General features: G+C 48.2%; 1 protein-coding gene and 1 long non-coding RNA gene across 4 annotated transcripts in view; one reads left to right on the forward strand and one right to left on the reverse strand.

Moving 5' to 3' along the window:
- Positions 1 to 538: 538 nt before the first annotated feature.
- Positions 539 to 26969, reverse strand: part of LOC308580961 (major histocompatibility complex class I-related gene protein-like) — a 40491-nt gene continuing 14060 nt past the window's right edge. Inside the window, exons 2-9 of one of the 3 annotated variants that reach the window (XM_081183314.1) lie at positions 19186 to 19243; positions 11737 to 12012; positions 6919 to 7194; positions 5273 to 5560; positions 3871 to 3954; positions 2967 to 3005; positions 2267 to 2299; positions 539 to 1729 (exon numbers count right to left, since the gene is read on the reverse strand). In XM_081183314.1, the coding sequence (XP_081039440.1) occupies positions 1707 to 1729; positions 2267 to 2299; positions 2967 to 3005; positions 3871 to 3954; positions 5273 to 5560; positions 6919 to 7194; positions 11737 to 12012; positions 19186 to 19243 (1077 nt within the window). In that variant the 3' untranslated portion in view covers positions 539 to 1706. Of the gene's footprint in view, positions 1730 to 2266; positions 2300 to 2966; positions 3006 to 3870; positions 3955 to 5272; positions 5561 to 6918; positions 7195 to 11736; positions 12013 to 19185; positions 19350 to 26969 lie in introns of those variants that run through there. The other 2 variants (XM_081183315.1, XM_081183313.1) reach the window with 2 other exon arrangements.
- Positions 19481 to 26037, forward strand: LOC308581340. Its single transcript, XR_014004989.1, has 2 exons — positions 19481 to 20570; positions 24015 to 26037. It is a non-coding gene; the product is annotated as an uncharacterized lncRNA (long non-coding RNA).

Consider the following 26969-nt stretch of genomic DNA (forward strand, 5'->3'; position numbering starts at 1 on the left):
TATTTTCATTTTAAATCTTTTGAATGGTATTGTTTTAACATTTTGATGTTTGCTGCCCTGAGCTCCTTTGGGAGGAAGAGTGGGATAAAAATTTAAAATAGTATTTTGGGGATCTTCTTTTCATCTCAGTGGGAGAACTTCCTCTTCCGACTGTGGACTTTTGGGGCAATCCTGCCTTGGTCATCTCCCACCACCCCCTGCCCCAGATCAGATATCTACACGTTTATTATATTCCCAACCCTCCTTTCTTCCGTCTTGGAACCAAAGGCAGCATCCAGGTGGTCCCCAATCCAGGCACTGACCAGACTTCAGACCCTCTTGGCTTCAGCAACAAGGTGGCCTCATGTAACTTAAGCCCACACCTGCGAAAACACAGATTCTGTCCCCATCTCGCTTTGGACACTTGTTTTTCAGCCACTTTGCAATGGAAGAACAATTATTGGCACCTCCCTGCCAGAGGCTACAAACTCTGAATATTCTCAGGAACTTCAAGATCTCTGGAACTCCTGTGATAAGAAGGAAAGAACCACTAAAGAAGGAGGGGGGGGCATCCTGGTTTATTTCAGTCCAACAAATATTGCAAAAGGAATAATAACAATTACATCCAGTGTCTTCAAAGCAAGATGCAGCAAATCCATTGAGGCCTAAAACAGTTATGCATTCTTATTTCTTGAAAAGTGTCTCCTTAAGGAATGCCAGCCTATGAGAAGGGAAGGAAGACGGTGGGAATTGCAGAATGGGCAGAGTATGTTCCTCAAGGGTCACAGGTGGAAAAGCAAGAATGGGAGAGATAAAAATTAGGCAAACTGAAGGCAACAAAACCAGTTTACTTTGAAAAATCCATGTGGTCTGACTCTCAATGGGTCACCCCTCCTAGAAGGCTGTGGGGACCAGGCTAGAAGTCTCATGAACTGCAGCCAAAAATATGGGGCTCCTTATTTCAGATCAAATTGTGGCCATGCACTCCTCACCTGCCTCTTCTCCTTCCTGGCTTCCTCCTTGGCTGTCAGCAGGATCAGTCCCTCTCATCTCCTGCAGGAGAGTCACTACACCCCATCCCCTCAGCCTCTCTACCTCTTTCTCAGTTCCCTGCTTCTCCATTTCCCCCTTCAGCTGCTTCTTCCTCCCCCTCCAGCCTGTTTCTCAACTCACTGCCCCAGGGCATCATGGGAGGCCCAGGGTGGAGCCCCAGAGAACAGCAGCTGGTTGTCCTGGACGTGGAGTTCCATGAACCAGGCTGGAGAACTGGAGCCTTGAAGGTATCGGGACAGAAAGAGGGTCTGGAGGAAACTGCCTCAGCAGCTGCCATAGCCATAGGGAGGGTCCGAATGCCCCCTGGAGCTCCTCATTCTCTGCTGGGGAAGGGATTGTAGAGGGAAGCACAGCAACAAAGAACCAAGAGAAACCATCAAAATCACTGCAAGTCATGCTCAATCTCCTCATCCCTTTTTAAAACTTTTAGTTGCGTATATCTGGCACATTTCTGATTAACACAAGCACAATTCTGAAAATCAGCTGCGAAGCACAATCAGCCAAAATCCATCAGAAAATAAAAAATTATTCTCAAATTCAAGTTACAGCTGTAGTCAGAATAGATGGGTGAGAGCCAGGATTAAGAAACATCATAAACAGCACTGAAGGACGGGAGGGGATCTGAGCCTCTGCAAATCACAGCCAAACTTGGGCAGGCTCCTTCTGGTCTCATCTCACACACTGGGCTGGTATGAAACTGCAGAAATAAAGAACAGAAGTGTTTCAAAGTTAAGCCAACATCATGGTGTGGGGGCATCAGCATTACAGAGCTAGTGGGAACCCAAAGGGCATCTAGTCCAGCCTCCCAAGGAAACCCACCATCCCTCATCATGTCAGATCAGATATGCTAATAGTGTCACCAAAATGGGCCTGTAGAGCAAATGCCTGCAGAGGGCAGCTCAAGCAAGTGAGCCATGCTGCACACTTTGGGGGAATACCGGAAGGACACAAAGCAGTCCTGCTAGGAAAAATCTCTTGCAGAACCCAAAATGTGACTCCCTCTTATTGAGATCCTGGAGAGAACCCATTTGTCAGATGGAGGGGATCCTCTGTGGAGCTCAGATGGACAGACAGAATGAGTCACAAGAGCGATTTTCAGCTCAATGGACACTGCAGATTATGTCACTCTTGGAAACCCCAAGATGGGTAACAGAACCTTTCCCCCATTTGGGGATGTTCCCCACGGAGTCTTCTGCAAGAGACCCCCTTTGCCCCCACCTGCACCCCCACTTACCCTTGGTGGAGCTGTCGGACCCCTGGTCACTTGCTGCAAAAGGGAGGAAACACAGGAATCAGGATCCCATGGAGGGAGATCCCCCCCCCCAGCCCTTCTCCTCCCTCCTTCCAACCCCATCCCAAACCACTCTCAATATGGGGAGGGGTCTAAGAAGAGTTCAGGGACAGGCAGCCCAGAGGCAAGGGGGCTCAAGGACAGCAGTGGGGGGAGAAGCAGGTGATGGAGGGCAAAGAGAGATGGGCACAGCCTGGCATGGAGGCAGCAGGGGACTAGACTGGGGGTGGGGGCAATCTGGGCAGGAAGGGGGCAGAAAGGCAGAAGCCGGGGGGTAGAGGGGGAGAGCAGTGGTGCCAAATTTAGAGGGGAGGGTTCCTGACACCCACAGACTTGAGCCGACGAACCAATTCTTTAGCTTCAGGTTCCAGTAAATTAAACCACCAGAGACCCCTCTCTCCCCCCACCCTCGGCTCTTCCTCCTGCTCCTTCTTGGAGCCCCTCTCTCAGCCGACAGTCTCTCTGCAGCCTTTTCCTGGCCCTGAGGGACCCCTTGCTCTCCACAGACAGGCTGAAGCTTCCCATCAGGGTCTTGGGCTTAAGGACTAGGCCACCACCAGGTTTGGTTTGGTCTGTTTGTAACCTGTTCCTGCTCCTATTGGGGGGAAATATGTCAGACAGAGAGAGGGGAGGAGTCACTCACTTGAGGCTGCTTTGTAGGCTGATTTCTCACTCCGTTTCCCTGTGAAGACAAAAGCAGAAGGTCAGAGCTGGAAGGGACCTCCAGAGGCCACTCAAATCCCATTTCGACAATCTGGCTCTCAGATGCTTAAACCTTCCCAGCAGATGCTCCTCTTGTCTCTTCCAAACACCTCCAAGGAAGGGGAGCCCAGAAGGGGAGCATTTCAAGGAACTCATGTTACAAAGAAGTAGAAAAAATTGAGGAAATTAAATTAAAAAATCAACATGGGAACCATGGGAATCCAGTCCCTTCACTCATTCCTTTTCAGATTATTATTGCACTCCCAGCAGACCCCTAATCCTTAAATTTGCCCGGAGAGGATGGGGGGGAAGACATAATGAACTTTAACAGTGCAATTCTAGGCAAGTCTACTCAGAAGAAAGTCCTATTCAGTTCAATACAGCATCCTCCCAGATCAATATTTATTTATTCATTTATTGAAGATAGCAGGGTGCTTCACAACATAAAAATACAAAATGAGAGCACAAAATACATAATAAAGCAAAAACAAACCAGTAACTCCCCTCCCACAAGCAACATTTAAAAGGCCAAAGACCTGGTTGGAGAGAAAGGTTTTTGCCTGGCACCTAAAGATTTGTAAATAAGTCTCCCTGGTAAGTGTGTACAGGACTGAAGGCTTAGGATGGATAAAACATCAGGTGGGAAGTGAACTTCCTGAGCACAGAGTGAGTGCAAAGCAATGACCAACAGGACTTTGGGTTCATGTTCAAAGGGTGTATAAGGGGAGGGGTCTCTGTAGGGATGCCAGCGACAATTGCCAGGAAGCTCCACCAGCACATTCCCAGTCAGAGGCCGAGACAGAAGGACACAAGAGAGGCAGCAAACGCATCCAGGGTTTACTTACTGCGGATAAAGAAGATCACAAAGATCACAGCAACAAGCAGGACCATGACACCCAAAATGGCTCCCACAATGAGCCCCAGGTTGACTGAAAGGGGACAAGAGACATTTTTATTCAGACTGGCGGCAGCAGCTCCCCAAGGCCTCAAGCAGGAGATTTGAGTGGAGGTGCTGAGCTATGAGCCCGGGAGAATTTTACGTGTGCAAAGCAGGCCCTCCTTCTCTCTCCTGACAGGCCAAGGTCTTCTCTGTAGTGGCCCCGATACAAGCGAGTTTTCTTCCACCAGAATCCAGAATTAGAGGTCTTCAAAATAATCAATTTATTTAAGGAAGACAGTTGACAGGCACACCTGTTTCATCACAGACTCAAGACTTAAAAGCCGGTCTCCTCCTGCTCAGGTGCTTCCGCCTTCTCTGTCCTGACCCTGAGAGGAAGGGGTTCCCTCCCCCCAGGGACCCCCCAGAGCCCAGCATTACAGGCCTTCAGGGAAGACACAAACCCTTAGGAAGAAGCATCTTGTGTAGGGTTGCCATACGTCCGGTTTTTCCTGGACACGCCCTCTTTTTCAGACTTAAAATGTCTGTCCAGACAAATTTTTTAAATGAGGCAACATGTCCAGGTTTTTTTGTTTGTGCAGAATCTCTGAGGTCCGTAGTGCTAGTGAGTGAGCCCTGGTCCCCTCTGCCCTGCCTGTGGGAGTCTTTGGCTCCATAATTTTCGCTTGCCTGCCTGTGAGAAGGGGAGTCTGGGGTGCGGGTGGGGATGTGCGTTCCTGTGATCTTGCTGGGGAAAAGGGAGTCTTGCTCTTAGACATTCTGCTTGGTTCCTGCAGGCGCAGCTTTCCTGGCGGTGTCTGTGAGACAAGCATTGTTATTAAAATTCCTGCTTGCCCTTCCCAGCGGTGTGCGGGTGTTTGGGCTGAGTGGAGATGAGTATCAGTTTTTCTAGCTGGGCCTGAGTGTGAGGAGGAGTGAGTGAGAATCTTTATCACTGTGAAGGACAGTCAGTCTGGGACTCCCTCTTTAAGTTCACTGCCCCTTTTTCAGTCACAGAGAGTGTGAGTAAGTCAGCCATGTGGAGGAGGTCGTATTATTTTGAAGAAATAACACGTCTGCCCACATTCTGTGACATGACAACAGCTTGGGCTTAAAGTCAAAAAGGTGACAGCCAGTTTTTACCTACGACATCCAATTTGAGTTTAAGGCCTATGAGACACTTGCCAGAAAAGGCTGCATCTCTGCTGAAATCTACAGATTCCAATTCAGCTGCTTCCCTCCAGAGGCACAGACAGGATCCATGTGGGGTTCCCCATCTGAGCTGTGCTGCTGCTGAAGGGAGGAGCTGGGTGGAACCCCCCCTCCCAGAGCCCCCTCCTCCCCCTCCTGTCTGTCTGTCTGTCTCTCACCAGGCTCCTTCTCCCAGGCCACGTCCAGAGGCTTCTCCAGGCTGTCATGCTCCACGCGGCACCGGAAGCGCTCCCTCTCCTCGGGGTCGATCTGGACACTGAGCAAGAGATAGTAGGTCCCGTCCGAGTTGGGGGCGACCAATCCTCGGAGGGTGCCCTCCTGCCAGACCTCCCCGTCCTTCACCCAGTTGGCCTCAATCTCCTTGGGGTAGAAGCCGTGGACTTGGCAAACGAGGGTCTCCAGGCCGTCATAGTCTGCCTTCCTGGTCACCTTCACCACCGGAGCCTCTGCAAAAAGGGCCGCATTGGGGTCAACAGAGAGACATCCACAACGGGAGCCTGAAGGAATCCTGCATTTTTTAAGAGCAGAGGAGCAGGGACCCAAGGGGAAACCTAGTCGCAATCTCACATCTGCAGAAATTAAAAAGAACTATGAATAAATGGGGTTTCCTCAAGCTGCCTTGGCATCTTCCCCAGTCAGTGTCTATGGTGGAACTGTTTTTAGATGTTTACCAAAGCAGACTCCTTTGGGAGGGAAGATTGGTACAAATTAAATTACCGTATTTTTCGCTCTATAACACGCACCAGACCATAACACGCACATAGTTTTTAGAGGAGGAAAACAAGAAAAAAATATTCTAAACGAAATAGTGGATATATGATTTTTGTGGTTCATGCTGTGGCCACAGACATGTGATCTGACAGTAAGTTTGGAGTAGCCCAATGCAAAAATCCTGAGGATCCATGTGGATCCATGCTTTGTAACCACGGAGGAGGGAAGGAAGGGGAACCATGGATCCTCTGCTCACGACTGCAGCAGATCCCCCCCCCCCCGCCACCCGCAGGCATTCCCTCCATAACACGCACAGACATTTCCCCCTACTTTCTAGGAGGAAAAAAGTGAGTGTTATGGTGCAAAAAATACGGTAATTTGTCATCTTGCAAAGCTCCAACACTACTCAAACATGACAACTTGTGGTTCCAAGATTGTCCCAGGGAACTGCCTCTAGGTTGAGGGGGCAAATTTCACCAGGTCCCCAATGGCGGGATTCATTCAGATTCTTCGAAGTTGCAAGTCATGAACTGAGGGCAGCTCAGGCTGATCCTGTTCCTCTCTTGAGGGGGAAGAAATGCTGGACTCGCTGCTCTCTGCTCTCTGTGACTTTTCAGCCCAATAGTTAGTGAACAAAGCCAACAGCCCTGGGAAAGACAGAACTCCTTTCTAGTTCTCCCGCCTGCCCTTTCCCCTACCCAAGTGTAAAGGCAAAAGGTTTTTCTGTATCCCGCCTCAAATCTGTCCATTTCAATTTTCTTTTTTTACTTAATTTAAAATGCATTTTGCTTTCCTGGCCCCTTCCCTGCTGTTTCTTTGTGCCCCCTCCCCCATTTGTCTTTTGCCATCCCTTATTCTAGCCAAAGGGGCATGGGTGGGGCTGTTTTTAAGCATTTCTCCCCCCCTCCCACATCATACTCTAAAGTGACCCTTTTTCTCCTCCCAGAGTCCCAAACTTATTTCTGCCTCCCCCACCAAGAAAAGTGTTGGCTGTTTGGTCCAGAAAGGAAGACTGTTAAGGGGGAAGGAGGGGAGCTTGAAGGGAAACTGCCCCACTGAGCCCCCCTCCACTCCCCCCTGCCCCCCCTCTTACCTGTCCTCAGCAGAGTCTCATTCCCATAGTCCAGGTGTCTCTGCAGCCACTCAATGCATTCCTCCTCCAGGTAGTGCTTATGGCCCTGGTTCAGGGCCAAGTCAGGATCCCACTTCCTCTTCATCTCTCGGGCCTCCGTCTCGGCTGCCGTCCAGGTGAGGGTCTCCTTGTCAAAGGCGATGAAGTCTCTCCCATCATAGCTGAACTGCAAATGCCCTCCTTTGCGCCCGTCTGACCTCAGCTCACAGCCATACATGTACTGAAAGGTGTGGATCCCTGGAAGGACCAGAAGAGGCCCAGGAGGTCAAGGGGGGGGTCACAGCAGCCGCTCCCCCATCAGCAAAGGAGATCAGGAAAAAGGATTTATTTGCCTGACACTCAGGGAAGAGGCAGCAGTCAGAGGGGAGAAAAATCAACCAGCATTGTATCTTTCTGAAGGCTCGTCCTTGTAACACGTTCACTGAGGGAAACACTACAAGTCCCCCTTTAATTGCCCTCCTCTCTCTCATCGCCTCACACTTTCTCCCCCCCCCCAATTCCTAGTGGATTCTCCCAACTCCCTGGAGGCGGGGGAGGGGTGGGGAGCATCCCTTGCAGGGTCAGAGGTCACAGTCTGTCCATCTTTCCCCCCAGCTCTGCTCCTCTGGATCTTGCCCCTTTGGGAGGGACGCCTCAGCTGCCCCCCCGTCCCACCCTAGAAAGGGGGACACCCACACATTGGGGGCCCTTTCAAGAGAGGTCTCCTCTTCCCCTCTATCTCTCTCCCCCCAGCTTCTCAATATCAAGGTCCTTTTCCCTAAAAGGAGGAAAGTCATGGAAGGGCCTTCGGAAAAAGAAGTTTCGTCATAGTCTGGGTGGGAAAGGGAAGCCACAAGGGGGGGTTGCCCCACTTCAAAATGGCCCCCCTTCTCAGCAGAAGCCAGGCTGCCCTTGTCAAAGACGGGGGGTCCCTGCATCCCCCTGCCCACCCCAGGGGGCTACCACCAAATCTTCAAAACAACAGCAATAACATTGAAAGAAAGAAAGAAAGAAAGAAAGAAAGAAAGAAAGAAAGAAAGAAAGAAAGAGATAGTGTTTGCTGATGTTTTATGTACATTTTATGGATTTTTCCTGATTTTATTATAACTTTCTAGGTTGTATACTATCTTGATATATTTTTATGGAAAGTACATATTATAAATACTTTAATAAAATCTTCAGTCGGTTGATAATAAAAGACGAGCTGGTTTTCATTAGCCAGTCAATTTCCACCAAATAAATCCTTCAGCAATGAACACATGATCCTTATACAGTGGTTCCTTGGATGTCAAACGGCTTGGCTCCCAAACACCTCAAACCCAGAAGTAAGTGTTCTGGTTTGCAAACGTTCTTTGGAAGCCAAACTTCCAACACGGCTTCCAATTGAGTACAGGAAGCCATGCCTTGGTTGTCGAACGGTTCCGGGAGTCAAATGGGAGTGGAATCAACTGACTTTACTGGAAGGCAGCTCAAAGATTCAATACATCCCATTTATTGCTGTGGAAAGAGGTGCCATGGATAAATTTTGACCTCTGTTACTTCAGTCACAACTGGTTTGAATGGAAATATAGATTATTCTGCTCTCATTCAGACCACATAACTGGAGGATGTTCTTATATATGTTAATGCTCGTGACTTTTAAATCTGCTCTTCAATTCCAGTATCTGAAGCATTGATCTGGTGTTTTCACTTGGCAGGTGGCATCACCCGGCACCCGCTGAGACCCCAGACCCCTGGCAGGGCCCACGGGTGCTGAGGACCCCAGCCCTGTCTCCTCTAGGCCAGCCAGCAGGGTCAGCAGACAGCCATTTTGATTTCCCACAACAAAACCATGGAGAGAAGCTACGTCAGGGACCCCAAGACAGGGTGGGAAATGGCAATGGTTGCTCCTGGCCATGCACAGAGTTCTGCTGCTCTTTGTGTTTCCGGGAAGCCTGAGGGAGCTCAGCAATGGAGGAGAGGCTGTCCCAGAGGATACCAGGTTGCTCTCACTTCTGATTTAGGCTTCCCCTTTCATCTCAGGAGCCCTTGGCTTACAGCTGAATTGAGTTTGGGTATAGAATGCCTTGCATTACAGAAGCCTCTCTCAACATAAATCCTGCTTTCCTGGGCTGGATTCATCTAACACAGCTAGTCTAAAAACCAAGTCTTACTTGCACAACTGGGGCTTTCTCCCCATCTCCCTCCCCACAAATCAGCTGGGGGGGGGGGAGAAGCCCCAGAAAGGTGTGAAGGGGGAGGAGAAGGGAAATTGCTCCCTCTGGGAAGTAGAATTATTGTAACGGTGCTAGTTTGGAGTCCTGCCTCTAGAACTACTCAACATATTGAAGAAGAAGAAGAATAAGAAGAAGTATCTTCTACAAAGAAGCAGAATCTTCTACAAGACCATGTCCCAAGGTGATATAGTTCTTTTTATGCACTCAAACAATGGTTTGTGGTTGGCCTATGCAAACAACAAACCAAACCACAAACCCCACCAGCTGGTCTGGATATGGAGCTTTGGCTTGGAGGGAAGTTGCTTTGTCTCATTGCTTCTTCAGCATAAATTGCTTTCTCCCTCATTTTATAAATGAAGCTCACTCCCCTCCCGTTTCCTCAAGATGTTAAGTGGGATCAATCACGATACACCTATACCTTCAACATTGTTTTTAAATAGAATCAGACGACATTTCCAGGGCTGTCCGGGGCACCTTTGAAGTGGCCATCTCATTAGATTGGGATTTTCTGAGCTAAGCAATTGCAAGAAATGATCAGAAAACAAGAGACGCCCCTTGGTGACATTTATGGGGCATTTTCCATGGATAGGTGCAGGGGCTCAGGAGGGGCCCAATCCCCATTTTTAAAAGGGGGAGAAGCGGAATTCCCAGGAGCCCAAGAGGAAGCCTGCAAGGCCAGGCCAGGCCTGATCCCACTGCAAGAAAAGCAGACCTGCCCATTGCAGCGCTGGCTTGGTCTCAGCTGACCCCCTGGGTTTCTTCCTTGCAAGCCTGACAAGGCCGACGAAGGCCCCAGAGGGCTCTGGACACACTCAGGCTGACCCCTTTGGCAAGGCTCCTTCCACCTCCATTATTCTGTCTCACAGGTGGGGAATTTCTTTGGCTTCAGGGCCAGATCCTGATCAGGATTGTCCCCCTGGGCCAAAAGGGACACGAGGCTGAAGCTGACATCATAGCATAGCCCACCCGTCAATCTCACCCACCTTCCAAAAGCCCTTGAGGGGGTTTCCAAGCACCCAGCAGGTGCGCAGCCTCTTGGGAACTGCAGCACAAAGGGCACTGCCTGCCTTGCACTCAGCGCTTGGGGAAGCTGGCAAACTCCTTCTTCCTCATCTCCAGGGGAAGCCCTTCATTCAGGAGCAAATCCCCTCCTGAATCCGGAACATGAAGTCCTGCCAAACTGATCAGGATTTTACTTCTGCTCATGGGGCAAATCCTACCCCCTGGCAGGCCAAGACTGTTCCCCACCCCCGTTCTGTGCGGACATTATTGCTTCCCACTTGGGTCCCTGCAACATGGAAGAGTGGCTTCAGCTGCATGGAGACTAGACGTCTGTTCCAGGAAACAGAAATCTTTGGGTCCGTTCCCTCTGTCCCTGCCCTCCATTCATATTAATGGTAAGAGCTGCTCAACGGCGGAAAGGGCTCCCTTGGGAGGTGGTGGACTCTCCTTCCTTGGAGGTTTTTAAGCAGAGCCTGAGTGGTCAACTGTCATGGATGCTTTAGCTGAGATTCTTGCACTGCAGGGGGCTCGACTAGATGACCCCTGGGTTCCCTTCCGACTACGATCCTATGATTCTTTGAACTATTATAGAATTCTATTTTATTTATGCTGAAAATTATGCAGAGAAAAAACTGGGAGTATATTTAAGCATCAATCGTAAACGTCATTCTTAGGAAGTAAGCTCTTCCAGACACCTTAGGACTGAACTGCTTGAACTGGCCTTAGGGTTAGTTAAGCCATTACAGAACATAAGAACAGCTTGGCTGCAGGATCAGAGGCCCATGGAATCTGATTTTTGGTGCCTGCTAAAAAAGATTTATGTTTAGGCAAGCCTAACCAAACACATAGATGTCAATGTTTAAATCTTTTTTCCTCTTACTCTTCATTTCCAAAAATGTTTTAATTGTTTTTGTCTGTTGCTTTAAACTATATTTACCAATAATTTTAATATTTCTTACAAATCTGTTTAGAAATTTTAATGCAATGAAGTGTGCTTATGGTTTTAACCATGTAGTTGCCACTTTCACCCCCAGAAGCCAGTCCGTTCAAGTTCATTAAAAAGGCTTCTCTTTCCACACTGTGCCAGGGAGAGGGAGGGGCTTGGTGATGGTCAGAAGGGTCAGCCAATCAGCACCTCTGTCTGGGCAGCTGGCTTCTCCTTAAGCAGGACCAGAAGTCAAGGCTTGCTTGTCTCAGCCTCAGGATCCCCACCCTTCTCTCCCCCCCCCCCGAGGAAAATGAACTAGACAGATTTCCACCTCAGAAGGCCTAAGCCAAGCCTAGCATGGAAGGAAGGGCAGGCAATGGAGACATTTCCTTGGTAGGATGTGCAGGTCCAGAGTCATACTGGGGGGGGGGGGGGAGAGGTCTCCAAGTCTTGTTCTCTGTCCCCTCCACCCCACCCCATCCCTGCCCCCATTAAAACCTTCATTAAGGGAAGGGGAGATGCCTCTGCCCTGGTGGAGACCCCCACCCTCCATTTCCTTTCCTCCCAGCAGCCCCCTCCCTGCAATTCTGGCCCTTGGAGGGAACATTAAGGGGGGGGAGGTGTGACTCTGTGCCTCTCCTGCCTCCCACTCACCTCCGCTCTGGTTGTAGCGATTCTGCAGAATGTGCAGATTTATCCTGAGTGAGCGCTCAATACCCTGAGATATCTGAGTGTTCCTGTGCAAGTACTGAGGATCCTCCTTCTCCACCTTCCTTATCCAGGGGACACGAGGCAGATACTCCTTGGTGTCACTGTCATACTGAATAATTTGCTGGTCATCCACGTACCCCACATCAATGAACTGGGGCAGCCCCTGGCCAGGCTCAGACACGGCTGTGTAGAAATAGCGCAGGGAGTGAGAAGTGGAGCCTGGAAAGGAAGAGAAAAGGGGGCAGAGAGTTAGGGGTCCTGCAGATGAAGGCAGCAGCCTAATCCTGCTGTATCACAGTCAGCAGCCCCAAATTAGGAGATGCAAAGTTCAGCCGGGTTTGGGGGAGTTTGTAGACCTGCCCTTAAACACAGAGGAGGCAGAGCAGAGGCAGCCTAAGAATCAGAGAGTTGGGAGAGGAAAAGACAGGATATAAATACAAGTATCAACAACAATAGCCCATGGAGCAGAGGGCGAGAAAAAGCTCTGCCAGGCAGCACTAAATCTCTGCATGTCTCTGCTGAGGCTCCGTGTGAGGGAGAGAGAGGCCAGCCCCTCCCCTTTGGCCAAGGGGACAGGAATTCCCCCCCCCCACTTGCAAGCGCCAAGCTGATGAGAGCTCCCACAACATGAATGTATTGCCTAGAATGTTGTTTCTGTTTCAAACACTGCAAATTTTGGACAAAATGGACTGTTTCAAGAAGTGGCAGAGAGATATTTCTAGATTTGCCTGGCAGGGCAAGAAGCCTAGAATAAAATTTAAAATACTAACGGATGCAAAGGAAAGAGGTGGATTTGCCCTGCCAGACATTAAACTTTATTATGAATCAGCAGCTTTTTGCTGGTTGAAAGAATGGCTGCTTCTTGAAAACACAGACATTTTGGATTTAGAAGGTTTTAATAATGTATTTGGATGGCATGCATATTTGTGGTATGATAAGGTCAAAGCACATAAAGCATTTAAAAACCATATTGTCAGGAAAGCATTGTTTAATGTCTGGATAAGATATAAGGATCTACTGGAAAACAAAACCCCAAGGTGGCTGTCACCGATGGAAGTGAAAGCTCAGAAAAAGCTTAATATGGAGGTCAAATGGCCAAAATATTGGGAAATTTTGGAACAAGAGGGAGATAGACTGAAATTGCAGAGTTTTGAGAAATTAAAAAACAAAGTGCGAGATTGGCTTCATTATTATCAGATAATGGAGGCATACAATTTGGACAAGAAAATTGGCTTCCAGGTGGAAAAATCAAAATTAGAAACAGAACTGCTAGAACCCAAAACTAAGATTTTGTCAAAGATGTATAACTTGCTATTGAAATGGAATACACAGGATGAAACAGTGAAATTTGCTATGATTAAATGGGCACAAGATGTTGGACATAACATAATGATGGCTGACTGGGAACTGTTATGGACCACAGGTATGAAGTTTACGGCATGCAATGCCTTAAGAGAGAATATTATGAAAATGATATACAGGTGGTACATGACACCAGTCAAGCTTGCAAAAATCTATCATTTGCCCGATAATAAATGTTGGAAATGTAAAGAGACTGAAGGTACATTCTTTCACCTTTGGTGGACGTGCCCAGGGATTAAGGCTTTCTGGGAGATGATTTATAATGAAATGAAAAGGGTATTTAAATATACCTTTCTGAAGAAACCAGAGGCCTTTCTCCTGGGCATGGTCGGCCAAATGGTGCCAAAGAAGGACAGAACTTTCTTTATGTATGCCACAACAGCAGCAAGAATACTTATTGCAAAGTATTGGAAGACACAAGATCTACCCACTCTGGAAGAATGGCAGATGAAGGTGATGGACTACATGGAATTGGCAGAAATGACTGGCAGAATCCGAGATCAGGAAGAAGAGACGGTGGAAGATGATTGAAAAAAATTCAAAGACTACTTGCAGAAATACTGTAAAATTAATGAATGTTAAAGGGATGTTGGATGGAAAACAAGCGGTATTGGTAAAAAGACTAATAAGAATATGTAAATATGGACTGATAATTGGAAAATATATATTTATAATAGGTTAACATTTTGAGTAAGGATAAATGCTAGAGGGTAAGGACTTGCTGAATTAAATATCTGAACTGGAATACAAAAAGGGAGGTGTGAGGAGGTCAAGAAACTAGTGAATGAAGTATAAGATATGAAAATACTAATCTTTTTTCTGTTTTGCTTTTTGGCTTTTTTCCTTCTTTTTTATTTTGTCAACTGTTTTCTATTGTGTACTTCTTATGTGTTTTGTTTTGTATTTTTCCATTTTTGTAGTTTTTCTTGGTTTTTGTTTTCTGTGTTTAAATTTTGAAGCTTTTTATTGTTTGTGAAACTTTAATAAATATTACTTTAAAAAAAGAAGATTAATGAATGTTAGAATGATGTCAGAATGAAGTTAAGTGGTTTAAGCAGCAATGTTATAAAGGTGTATGTAAAAATGGATTATTAACAGGTGAGAATCCAAAGTTATAATATATTAAGTTAAAGGATTAAGATAAAAACAAAGAGGGAAAGAAATTGCTGAATTAACTAACTGAATTGGAATACAAAAAAGGGAGGTGTGAGGAGGTCAGGGAAGCAAGGAAATGAATGTAAGGTGGAAAGATTGATGTATTTCTTTAAGTGTTTTTTATCTTTTTTGTATTTTGTATTTTTCTTTTATTCTTATTTCTGTCTTTTCTTCTTTTCTTTTTATTTATGTAATTTTTTTCTTTGAAACCTTAATAAATATCATTTTTTAAAACAAGAGAGAGCTCCCACAACATGGTCTGAAGGCTCAGGATGCAGGCACCGAACCGAAGCTAAGCAGGCTCAGGTCTGGGAAGTGGATGGAGGGGGAGACCAGACAAAGCAAAATCCATATATTGGGAGCACAGAAAGCTGTCTCATCAGACCACTGGTCCAGGTAGCTCAGACTTGTCTGCCCTGACTGGAAGTGGCTCCCCAGGGACTCAGGAAGGGGTCTCTTTTTCCCAGCCCCCCCCCCCGAGATGTCAAGTGCTGCCCCTCTGCCCTATGTCCCTCCCTCTCATGTGCTGCCTTGAATTACATGGAGGAAGAGAAGTGGAATATTAAATATGAAAAACTATTATCTCACAGAGTTACTGTACACCAAGAAGAGCTTGCAGGATCTGACCAATGGCCCATCTAGATCAGCATCCCATTCATCTGGGGGGCCACTGTGAGAAAGGGGTGTTGGACTAGGCTGGCCCCTGGCCTGAGGCAGGCTCTTCTTCTTTTCTGGGAGTGGCTAATATATGCAGAAACATGCATAGTTCAGCCACTCCCTTGGAGCCGCCCTACCACCTGACCTTCTGGAGCCATGCACTGAACAGGTCTGACCTGGGTCTTGCTTCCTGAGCTCTGGGAGGCTTTGGAAAGATCTCCTGGGAACTCAGGACAGCCCCATAAGATCTCGTGAAAACCTTGCACAAAAAGAGCTCTCTGCCTTCTGCGCATATAATTTGTGTGATTCCAGCAGGCCAGCTGTCAACAGCAGAAGCTGAAACCATTCAAGTTAAATGCATTCAAGTTGGGAGTTTCCACCAGTTTTCCAGGGACAGATGTCAAGTTAATTGGGCTGTGAGTCCCTGGATCCTTCCTGGATCACCTTTTGGTAATTGGTGCTTAAATGGTTCAGTGCAATCTTTCAATGTTGTTCCCACTTGAGAAAGAAGGCCCCACAGTGGTAGAAGGGGCAGGAGGGCAAACGTAACTATGGGGTCAGGTCTCAACATGTGGCCCCACATCCCCTTTCCCAACACTTGCCCCTTCACGAGATCGAACACAGGCAGGGGGCAGAGCGTGGCAAAGGAAGACCCTTATCCCCCAAAGGGCTCACTTTCCCACAGGCTGTACCAGCTCTGGCCACCAGGGGGCCTAATGAGTCTCCACAGTAACAACTAACAAAGACTTGGGGAGAGGATGGAGGCAGAAGCTTTCAGCATCATATCCAGAGCTGGCCTGCCCAAGAGCTTCTACTGCTTCTACTGGTTCTCCCCCCACCCCCCTGGATGGAGAAACAGAGTCGTTCAGCAAGAGAAGGGGCATCCTGATCAAATTTGCAGATGACACCAAACTGGGAGGGGTGGCTAACACCCCAGAGGACAGGATCACACTTCAAAACGACCTTGACAGATTAGAGAACTGGGCCAAAACAAACAAGATGAATTTTAACAGGGAGAAATGTAATGTATTGCACTTGGGCAAAAAATGAGAGGCACAAATACAAGATGGGTGACACCTAGCTTGAGAGCAGTACATGTGAAAAGGATCTAGGAGTCTTGGTTGACCACAAACTTGACATGAGCCAACAGTGTGACGCGGCAGCTAAAAAAGCCAATGCAATTATGGGCTGCATCAATAGGAGTATAGCATCTAGATCAAGGGAAGTAATAGTGCCACTGTATTCTGCTCTGGTCAGACCTCACCTGGAGTACTGTGTCCAGTTCTGGGCACCACAGTTCAAGAAGGACACTGACAAACTGGAACATGTCCAGAGGAGGGCAACCAAAATGGTCAAAGGCCTGGAAACGATGCCTTATGAGGAACGGCTAAGGGAGCTGGGCATGTTTAGCCTGGAGAAGAGGAGGTTAAGGGGTGATATGATAGCCATGTTCAAATATATAAAAGGATGTCACATAGAGGAGGGAGAAAGGTTGTTTTCTGCTGCTCCAGGGAAGCGGACACGGAGCAATGGATCCAAACTACAAGAAAGAAGATTCCACCTAAACATTAGGAAGAACTTCCTGACAGTAAGAGCTGTTCGACAGTGGAATTTGCTGCCAAGGAGTGTGGTGGAGTCTCCTACTTTGGAGGTCTTTAAGCAGAGGCTTGACAACCATATGTCAGGAGTGCTCTGATGGCGTTTCCTGCTTGGCAGGGGGTTGGACTCGATGGCCCTTGTGGTCTCTTCCAACTCTAGGATTCTATGATTTCTGGGGGCACAGTGCAGGCGGGGCGGGGAGGAGAAAATTCCTGTTTTGCCTCAGGCAGCAAAATGGGATATATTATTATTGTTTTTATTTTTTATTATTAATTGTATTTATATGCTGCCCTATACCCGGAGATCTCAGGGTGGTTCACAGAACAAAATCAAAATATAACAACAAAATATATAATCCAAATAAAAACAACAACCCAATAACAACTCCTCCCCCCCCCGAAACAAAACCACATTTTAAAACGATTTCAGTCAAATCAACCAAAGGCCTGGTTAAAAAGGAAGACTTTGCCTGCCAAATAAAGGTGTATAATGAAGGTGCCAGGCGAGCTTCCCTGGGGAGAGCATTCCACAGACAGGGAGCCACTGCAGAGACGGCCCTGTTCTCGTGTTGCCACCCTCCAGGCTCTCAAGGAGGAGGCACACAAAGAAGGGCCTAAGTAGATTATCTCAGGGTCCAGGTAGGTTCATATGGAAAGAGGCATTCCTTGAGGACCAATCATACCCCTGGGAAAATTGTGTTGAATGCACTTTGAATAACTCCATCCTCAAGGAGGAAGAAGTCCACTCGAGTTTGGCCAGTGACTCATCTCAAAACAACTAGGAAACTAAAATAAAATTCATTGCCACCCCCTGCAATGCTGGCATCTCGACTGCAGCATCCATGGCAGAAGGCCATACAACCTGTGCTAAGAAATCTCCAAGGAAGGAGAATCTGCCACCTTCTGAGGGAGGTCCACTGTGGAAAACAAAGTTCAAGGAAGCGTAAACCTGCAAGATGAGTTTGCTTGAATTACGTCCGCCCTGATGGTGTGTCGACTCTGCTACTTCCTTCCAGCTTGGTTTCCTTTCAGGCAAGATCAAATGGGACCCACTTCTAAGACCCTCCCCTCCCACTTCAAACCACAAGAGCTCAGAGCAAGGCTGCCTCTGGTTGTGGCATCTGGCTAAACACCACAGGCAGTTCTGCTCAGTGGTCAGGAGACAAAGAGCCACAAAATGAGTCACACTTGAGTCCCCAAAGTGAGGAGGAATCTGAAGGAACCAGTGGTCTCCACCACCCTTTGCCCTCCCAAAGCCCCCCAAATGGAGAGAGTTTAACACAGAAATAACAGGTCTTACTCTTCTTTCTCCCCACCCATGAAGAATAAGATTGTCTCACAAGAGTGTCTGCTTAAAACATTTTTCTTTGGGCAACCCTAATCAGATATATAAATGTTGATGTGTTTTGGCCTCTCATTGCTAATTTTAATTACCAGTATATTTTAATGCTTTCAACTGTTTTTATTATTTTACTATTTCCTGTAAATCAATTAGAGTTTTTACCACAATCAATCAGGATATACATTTTTTTTAGTTAAACAAAACATGAGTGGCAACCCCAAAAGGAGAAAAAAAACCAAAGGCAGCAATCAGGAATGTGGAATTAAGAATTTAATAGTTATAAATCTTTGACTAGTATGCAGAGCCAGTGGATTGGTGAGCTGAGGGAGCAGGAATATTCTGAGCAAGGGCAGTTCTTGTCTAGGAGCCCCAGAAGCCAGGCAGAGGCTCCAACACTTTTGAATTTTTTTTAGGGGGGGGAGGATGGGAGAATATAAAAGGAGAGGGTATTCAAGGGGAACCGGGCTGCAGGGTGGGGGCCCCCACTTGTTTCTCCGGAGTTGTTTGTGCCCTTCGTTCACATAGTGAAAGGGCCAGTGTGCACACACATTTCTTCAGATACAAAGTGTCCAAAACGTAGTGAAAGAGGCTGTACAGAATCGGCACAGAGAAGCCCCTGCGTAATTTACAAAATCTACATTTTTGACAGGCAGCAGGAAGGGGTTTTTTTTGGGGGGGGGAGTCAGAACTGTAAAGCAGGCGAACCTGATTGTGAATGTGGCTGTGAAAGGGAACTCCTGAGCAAAACAACACTGGGAATTGCGGGTGGGGACCCCTTATTCAGACACCCCCCCCCGCAATGAAGTCAGCTCTACACCCGTCCAGCTCCCACCCCCAGGCTGGTCTCCAGAGTGTTTAGCTGAGTTTTCAGAGCGGCTGAGGGTTAGAAGAGGGAAGGTAAAAAATAGAAAAGGGAAGACCTGTACTCTGTCTGTCTGTCTGTCTCTCTCTCTCACACACACACAAACCAGAGGCTACACGAAGCTGCGGGGGGGGGGGGACAGGCGAGTCCCTTTCCCCCCCCATGAATCCTGCCAACACCTTCAAGCTTTGTTTCGTTCTTCGCTTCAGCCCCGAGCCCAGGAGTGAAGCGGCCCCTGCCCCGGGCGGAATACAAAGGGAAGGGATCCGGCGCCACTTCGGACAGGAAACTCCCCGATCGCCCCTTTCAGTGCCCACGAAATGCAAATCACAAAATCTCACGTGTCCAGTCCCCCCCCCCGCCCCAAAGCTGAGTGCAAATTATTTTCTCCCCCCGCCCCAGAGCAGAGTCCTCACCTGCGCAGTCCAGGAGCAGCAGCAGGTGGGCAGCCGCCCCCAGGATCAGGGGGGGCCAGCGGAGGAGGAGGAGGACCCCCATCTCCCCCCCCCAAAGCGAAGCGCCCTTTTCCTCCTCTTACTCCAGCGACGTCCTCCTCCCTCCGACTCTGAGACCCGCTCTCTGCCCCGCCCGCGGAACCAGCAGCAGAGCGAGCCCGGATTGGGCGAGGGGGAAATATTCCGCCAATCGGAAATCGGAGCGCAGATTGCGGCATCAGTCGCCAGGCAGAACTCGAGGCGCAAGTTTGGGAGCGAGGCTGGAGAGGGAAAGAGAAAGTGATTGCAGCTCCTCGCTGGGAATCGCCGCCTCCCTCCCTCCCTCCCTCCCTCCCCCGGCAGCTCTTCCTGTCCTGCCCTGCAGGGGGGGCGGAGGGGGGTTGCCGGGGGAGGACCCCAGGTTCAGTCCCCGCATCTCCAGGGGGGTCTAGGAATGCCCCCCTCTCTGAAACTGGGGGGAGGGGCTGTGAGATCCCGAGAGAGGTGGACTCCTGGGCTGAGTCAGTGCAGGATAGCCTTCTGGGTCCTACCTATTCTTAAGAAGCCCTTGCAGGGCTTCAAAGATGTCTCCCTTCTTCCTCCACTGCCAGAGGCAGTAAATGCATTCGCATCCCACTCGCTGGGTGTCCCTCTTCCGTCCTCCTTGCATGCTTCCTTACTGGGGCATCTGGGAGGCCACTGGGAGACCGCCATGCTGGACTCAATGGCCCCCTTTGGGGTGATCCAGCAGCCCGGCTCTTCTCCTGCGTCCCTCTATCTAGTGGCAGGGGGTTCCAGCGGTTAACTGTCTGCCTTGTCAAGAAATGCTCAGTGTTGCAACTAGGGCTGAACCTCAGGGTTGAAGTCAAAACAGAGAGAGAGAGAGAGAGAGAGAGCGCATATGACCACACAGAGAAGGGAAGCAGGTGCTGGGACACTGACAAACAGATCTGGTATTAGCACAGGGTCAGGCCAGAGCCCACCACCTTGCCACAATTTCCTTTCTCCGTGTGCTTTTTAAAGGGGCATTTTATATTCCCACATATCTCTGCTTCCTTCTCTCATCCTACTGGCCCCAACATGAGTTTCTCTCCCCCTGCCTGGGACCCTCTTGAGTCTGCAGGCCAGGGGGAGTTGGGGGTCAGGGAGGCCCCCTTTGCCCAGCCAGCAAGACCCAGCGGCTGCCCAGCCTCTTCTGGAAGGCCCTGAGCCCAGGCTGGGTGCTTGGCCCGGAGAGTGCTTGGCCCACATCCCACTTCCAGAAGCCTGAACGTCTGAAACCTGAGCTAAGCATGGGACACACAGAGAAGCTGCTGCCTTTTCCAAGAAATCAGGAGAGAGACAAGCAGTGGCCGCTCCTTGCCCAGGTACAAGGAAGCTTTTGGTTTAAGGGGGGGGGAGCTGTGAAGTCGGAAAGTAAAGAATTATTTGGGATTTCTTCTTTTCCCAAGCTGCATGATCTCTATCATCCCTATTTCCCCTTGTCTGATGCCGAAATATTATTGTGAGTTTGGGGGGTGGTCTTAGTCTGCAGGATGCCTGAGTCCCTTCTGATTCCTGGATCCAGCCAAGGTTGAAATCTAATGGAGGGATCCATTGTTGAACTATCTTGGTGAGATGATGGCCGTAGATGTCACCTAAGCCCCCTCACTAGTATAACCAAAGAAGCCCCTGTGAAGAAGGAGGCTGGCTGTTTTGAGGGGGGCTCTCCTGGACCCACTTTGGGGACTCCATGGGCTCAGTCACCTCAGGGACGTCTTAAGCTTCACTTTTCACCTGCTCCATCCAGTTTTTCTGGACAGGGATAGTCTGCCCACAAGGATCCATGTTCTGCTCACCTCCTGACAGGATTATTGCAATATATGTTGTTTTTCCCAATACAGTAGGGATGCTTCAGCTGCTACAAGATAAACCTGACAGGATTTTCACTTACAGATAGGTAGCCGTGTTGCTCTGCCATAGTCAAAATAAAAAAATTCCTTCCAGTAGCACCTTAAAGACCAACTAAGTTAGTTCTTGGTATGAGCTTTCGTGTGCATGCACACTTCTTCAGATACACTGAAACAGAAGTTGCCAGATCCTTCTATATAGTGAGAAGGTGGGGAGGGGTATTACTCAGAAGGGTGGTGGGAATGGGAGATTGGCAGATAGCTGAGATGAGCCTGTTGACGACTCTTAACGACTGCAATAGGTCTTACAGGAAAAGGCAAGGATTTTCACTGCCACAGCTCATTTAGACCAAATCTCACCAGTGCCAAAAGACCCTCTGCCTGTTTGTCTGGTTTTGAGTTCAATTTAAAGGGCTAGTCTTCTTTTAGAAAGTCCTCGGTGGCTTGAGGCGCCTTCTTCTCTCCTGGTCTCCTCTGTGGAGACTTTTCTCCCTCTCCTTTTCCCTCTTCCTGGAGGAGTGGGCGGCGACAACAACAACAACTAACGGCCAGGAGGAAAATGTTTTCTTCTTCACACACTTTCTAAAAAGTTTTCTGGACTTTAGACAATGCCTGTAGCTCTGTTTTCCTGCTGGATAGGTTTGTCATGTGGCTTTAACCCACCCTTGAATCAATTTAGGGAGATGGTGGCACGAAGATGAACAAATAACAAAGCCGCTGCTTGACGCAGCCCCTTTGGGAAGGAGGCAGCCATTTCCCCTCCCTTTCTGCTTCACTGCCAGCCCTCCACAAAATGGCTTCCGTCCCCGACAAGCAGGCCGGGTGGGGCTGCCTCAGCCTCTCCGCTTCCCTCCCTGCAGAGGAGACCTTTGGTGCAAGGGAGAGCAGTCAAGCAAGGCAGAAACCGAAAGCCACAGCAGCCCACAGATCAGGTTGCCTGACTGGGAGATTGGCAGGCAGAAATGTCGCTCAGGGGAAGACGTTTCCTTTCTCCCCACAATGTCCCTCAGCGCCCAGATGGGGAGACCTTTGGCATTTCTCCCTCTTGGCCTGGCCTGGGCCCCCTCCAGCCTTGGAAAGACCCGTCTCCCTCAGCATGAAGGACAAAACCCTGAGCCTCCACAGCTCTCTTCCTCAAGGCCAAGTGGCCAGGACTCCTGGGTCCCCTCTGGGAGGAGACTCGGCAGGAGCCAGGACTCCTGGGTCCCCTCTGGGAGGAGACTCGGCAGGAGCCAGGACTCCTGGGTCCCCTCTGGGAGGAGACTCGGCAGGAGCCAGGACTCCTGGGTCCCCTTTGGGAGGAGACTCGGCAGGAGCCAGGACTCCTGGGTCCCCTTTGGGAGGAGACTCGGCAGGAGCCAGGACTCCTGGGTCCCCTTTGGGAGGAGACTCGGCAGGAGCCAGGACTCCTGGGTCCCCTTTGGGAGGAGACTCGGCAGGAGCCAGGACTCCTGGGTCCCCTTTGGGAGGAGACTCGGCAGGAGCCAGGACTCCTGGGTCCCCTTTGGGAGGAGACTCGGCAGGAGCCAGGACTCCTGGGTCCCCTTTGGGAGGAGACTCGGCAGGAGCCAGGACTCCTGGGTCCCCTTTGGGAGGAGACTCGGCAGGAGCCAGGACTCCTGGGTCCCCTTTGGGAGGAGACTCGGCAGGAGCCAGGACTCCTGGGTCCCCTTTGGGAGGAGACTCGGCAGGAGCCAGGACTCCTGGGTCCCCTTTGGGAGGAGGCTCGGCAGGAGCCAGGACTCCTGGGTCCTGATTCTGGCAGGCAAAAGGCGTCTTCCTCTTTAGCTGACTCTGCCTTCAAAAAATGAATATTTCTATCCAGGTGGCATTCATGTTCTTCTCATAATGGCCCTGAGAGGCTCAAGGTCCCTGAGGGAGCTTCATGGCTGCGTGGGGATTCGAACCCAGGACTCCCAGGCTCCCATATCCCAGTCTAACCACAGCCCCACACTGGATCCTTGTAGGCTTCTCCACCTCTCAAGACTAGGCCTGCAGGGACATCTCTCCTGACATTATATTCGTCCCCTTCTTGGTATCGTGTGGAAACAGAATATGGAGTCTAGCAAATAAATGATGGCATAAAAACGTCCTTGGTGTGTTTCTCCGTTCCAAACTGGATTGTTTCCCAGGGGACTTTGCCCCCTTCTGCCTCCCTCAGCAACCTGTGAGTCAGGTGGGAAAGTCCCAGGACAGTTCCCAGAACAAGGCCTTTTTATTTTTAATGTTTGTTTTCATTTCTACTTATAAGATGAATAGCTGAGGGTGCAGTAAACAGTCCTTGGCGAGTTCCAATAATCTAAATTTTGTTTGCATGCCAAGCTAGCAAAAGAATCTCAAGTGACAGCATCTCAGGCTGCTTGACTGACATTTCTCACAGGAATTGAAGAGCGGAGGCAGATTTTGCTGAGAAAATATTCGACCCTTCATTAACACTGGGGGTGTGTGTGTTTGTCTCCTGCCCTGACGCTCTTTCTCTGCCACAAGGCACCCTCACCCATTTCTCCAAAGTCCCTAGTTGTATTTTCTCATTTTCCCCTTTTTGCAATCCTCTGCTGCCCCCTGCCGGCTGCTTTCTTCCCTGGCTGAAATGGAAATCAGGTGATTTCTAGGAAATCCTTCAAGGGACCAGTTGAAGCAAGTCACGGGTTGCAAGAAAATGGTCAAAGTTCCCACATATGTCACAGCTTTGGAATCAGTGCAAGTGGGTGTATGCCTACCTATGGTGTGGAAAAGCGGAAATATATAAAAGTTTTACAAATCACGTAATCAGAAAAAACCTATTTAGAGTATGGGGAACATATAAAAACTTATTAGAAAGAAAAACACCACTGTGGATATCCCCAGTGGAAGCTACAACCAGGAAAATAATAAATATGGATAAGAAGTGGTTAACTTGCAGTGAAATTTTATCTCTTACAGGACAGGAACCAAAACTGAGAAATCTCGAGGAATCAAAAAATCTGGTTACCAATTAGCTACAGGTACATCACACTAATGAATAGTTTAAGATAGATAGTAAAAATGGCTTTGCAGAACAAAAGTCTCAGTTTACCAAAGACCTATTAGATACAAATATAAAAGTATTATCAAATATGTACAAACTGCTGTTGGAGTGGGAAACGAAAGAGGAATTTGTGAAATTTAGCAGGATTAAGTGGGCACAGGATGTGGGTCACAAAATCAATTATGAATTATGGGGAAAGTTGTGGAAAATAAATATGAATTTAATGGCAAGTTATGCGATAAAAAATTGTATGATGAAAATGGCCCACAGATGGTATTTAACACCCCACCAGAATGACAAAAATGTCTAAATAAGAAAAAGGTATATTTTGGAAGTGTAATGAAATTGAGGGATCTTTTATTCACATGTGTTGGTTGTGTAAAATAATTAAGGGATATTGGGAAACGATATAAAATGAATTTTAAAAGAAACACCTGAGTTTCCTTTTGGGGATGGTAACAACAGAGGTCCCCCAAAAACAAAAGTTTATTACTATGCGCCTCTGCCGCAGGTAGAACCTTATTGGCACCAAGGTGGAGAACAAGGATAGCACCCCACTCAGGAAGAATGGCAGTGTAAAATGTTTGAATGTACTGAACTGGCTGGTCTGACGAACAGGATAAGAGAAAACAGATATAAGGAATATAAGGAGGAATAGATAATGCTTATTGAATATTTCAAGAACCAGTATAGAGAAAGACATAGCTTAGCAGGTCTCGTGTAAACCCAGCAGAGTTGATCTAGATAAGAGTATTTAATAGATAACAAATTGGATGATTAAAAAGATGTGGATTACGCAGAGTAGTAGAAAAGCAAAGGAACCAGGAAAAGTGTGGAAGGAAAGTCATATGGTATATGTATACATGTTGTATTTGGTATGAAGTTGTAAGTGGGGCAAGGGAAGGAGAGGGGTTAAATATGCTCTGTTCCTGTTTATGAAAATGCAAATGATTTTTTTTAAAAAATTGATCCCCTCTCCACGGAGGCGTTTTCAGGGTGGGCACCCGCCCCCCACACAGATGGAGGAGCTGCTCAAATGTGAACATATGTCTCAGTCTACAACCTTCTAAGATTATACAATAAAATTATAATGGTACAGGAATCATAATTAGGAGTGTTTTGCAATCATCAGTGCAGTTCTCCATGGGTTTCCTAGATGTTCACACACAAATGATTTTGCAGTGTTCCACTATTGCCTTAAGTTGTGTTTTCCGTGAAGTCCCATTGTACGTAGCAAAACTCACACACCAAGGCCAGCCCAATCCATTTTGACACCTGAGGCAGGCCCCCAAATGGCCTCCCACTCCCCACCAGGGAAGAAGCAGCGAGGGAAGATTTACATCCAGGGCAGTGGGAGAAAGATTAGCTCATTTTAAATGGTATTGTTTTAACATTTTGATGTTTGATGCCCTGAGCTCCTTGGGAGGAAGAGTGGGGTAAAAATGTAAAACAAAATAAATATTTTGGTCATCTTCCTTTCATTTCAGTGGGAGAACTTTCTTGGGATTGTGGACTTTTGGGGCAACCCTGCCTTGGGCACCTCCCACCATCCCCTGCCCCAGATCTGATATGTATATATTTCTTTTATTATATTCCCAACCCTCCTTTCTTCCATCCTGGAACCAAAGGCAGCATCCAGGTGGTCCCCAATCCAGGCACTGACCGGACTTCAGACCCTCTTGGCTTCAGCAACGAGGTGGTCTCATGTAACTTAAGCCCACACCTGCGAAAACACAGATTCTGTCCCCATCTCGCTTAGGACTCTAGTTCTTCAGTCACTTTGCACCGGGAGACCAATTATTGGCACCTCCCTGCCAGAGTCTGTGAATATTCTCAGGAACTTCAAAATCTCTGGAACTCCTGTGATAAGAAGGAAAGATCCACTAAAGAAGAAGGGTGTGCACCCTTATTTATTTCAGTCAAATGGATATTACAAAATAATAATTATATTATTTAGACACCACCCACTTGCCTGGGTTTCCATTAAAAACAGAGTAAAACTTCAAACATTAAAAACTTCCCTAAACAGGGCTGCGTTCAGGAATAAAAATAATACAGTGGTACTTCTGGATGTGAATGGGATCTGTTCCGGAGCCCCGTTCGCATCCTGAAGCAAACCCAGCCCGCATCTGCGCATGCGTTGGTTGCCGCTTTTGCGCATGACATCATTTTGACCATTTGCGCATGTGCGAGTGGCAAAACCCAGAAGTAACGTGCTCCGTTACTTCCAAGTCGCCACAGCTGCAACCCGAAAAAACTCATCCCGAAGTTACTTTAACCCGAGATGTGACTGTAATAACAATTACATCCAGTGTCGTCAAAGGTGCAGCAAATCCACTGGGTTAGGCAAGAAGAGTCCTGGGGCCCCTGGAGGTCTAAGAGAGTTACTGTGTTATTTCTAGGAAAGAGTCTCCTTAAGTAATGCCAGCCTATGAGAAGAGAAGGAAGATGGCGAAAATCATATGGTGGGAACCACAGAGAGGAAAAATATGTTCCTCAAGGTCCACAGTGGGAGAATTTCCTCCTGGGATTGCGGACTTTTGGGGCAACCCCACCTTGGTCATCTCCCACCACCCCCTGCCCCAGATCAGATATCTATACATTGATTTTATTATATTTCCAAGCCTCCTTTCTTCCGTCCTGGAACCAAAGGCAGCATCCAGGTGGTTTCCCCCACCCCCAGGCCCTGAGCAGAATTCACACCCTCTTGGCTTCAGGTAACTTAATTCCACCCCTGCAAAACCACAGATTATGTCCGCATCTCACTTTGGACACTAGTTCTTCAGTCACTTTACAAAGGAAGACCAATTATTGCCACCTCCCTGCCAGAGGCAGGGAGTTTCTCTGAATATTCTCAGGAACTTCAAGAT

This window comes from Podarcis bocagei, assembly GCF_964188305.1.
Source record: "Podarcis bocagei genome assembly, chromosome: 2".
Taxonomy (NCBI): Eukaryota; Metazoa; Chordata; class Lepidosauria; order Squamata; family Lacertidae; genus Podarcis; species Podarcis bocagei.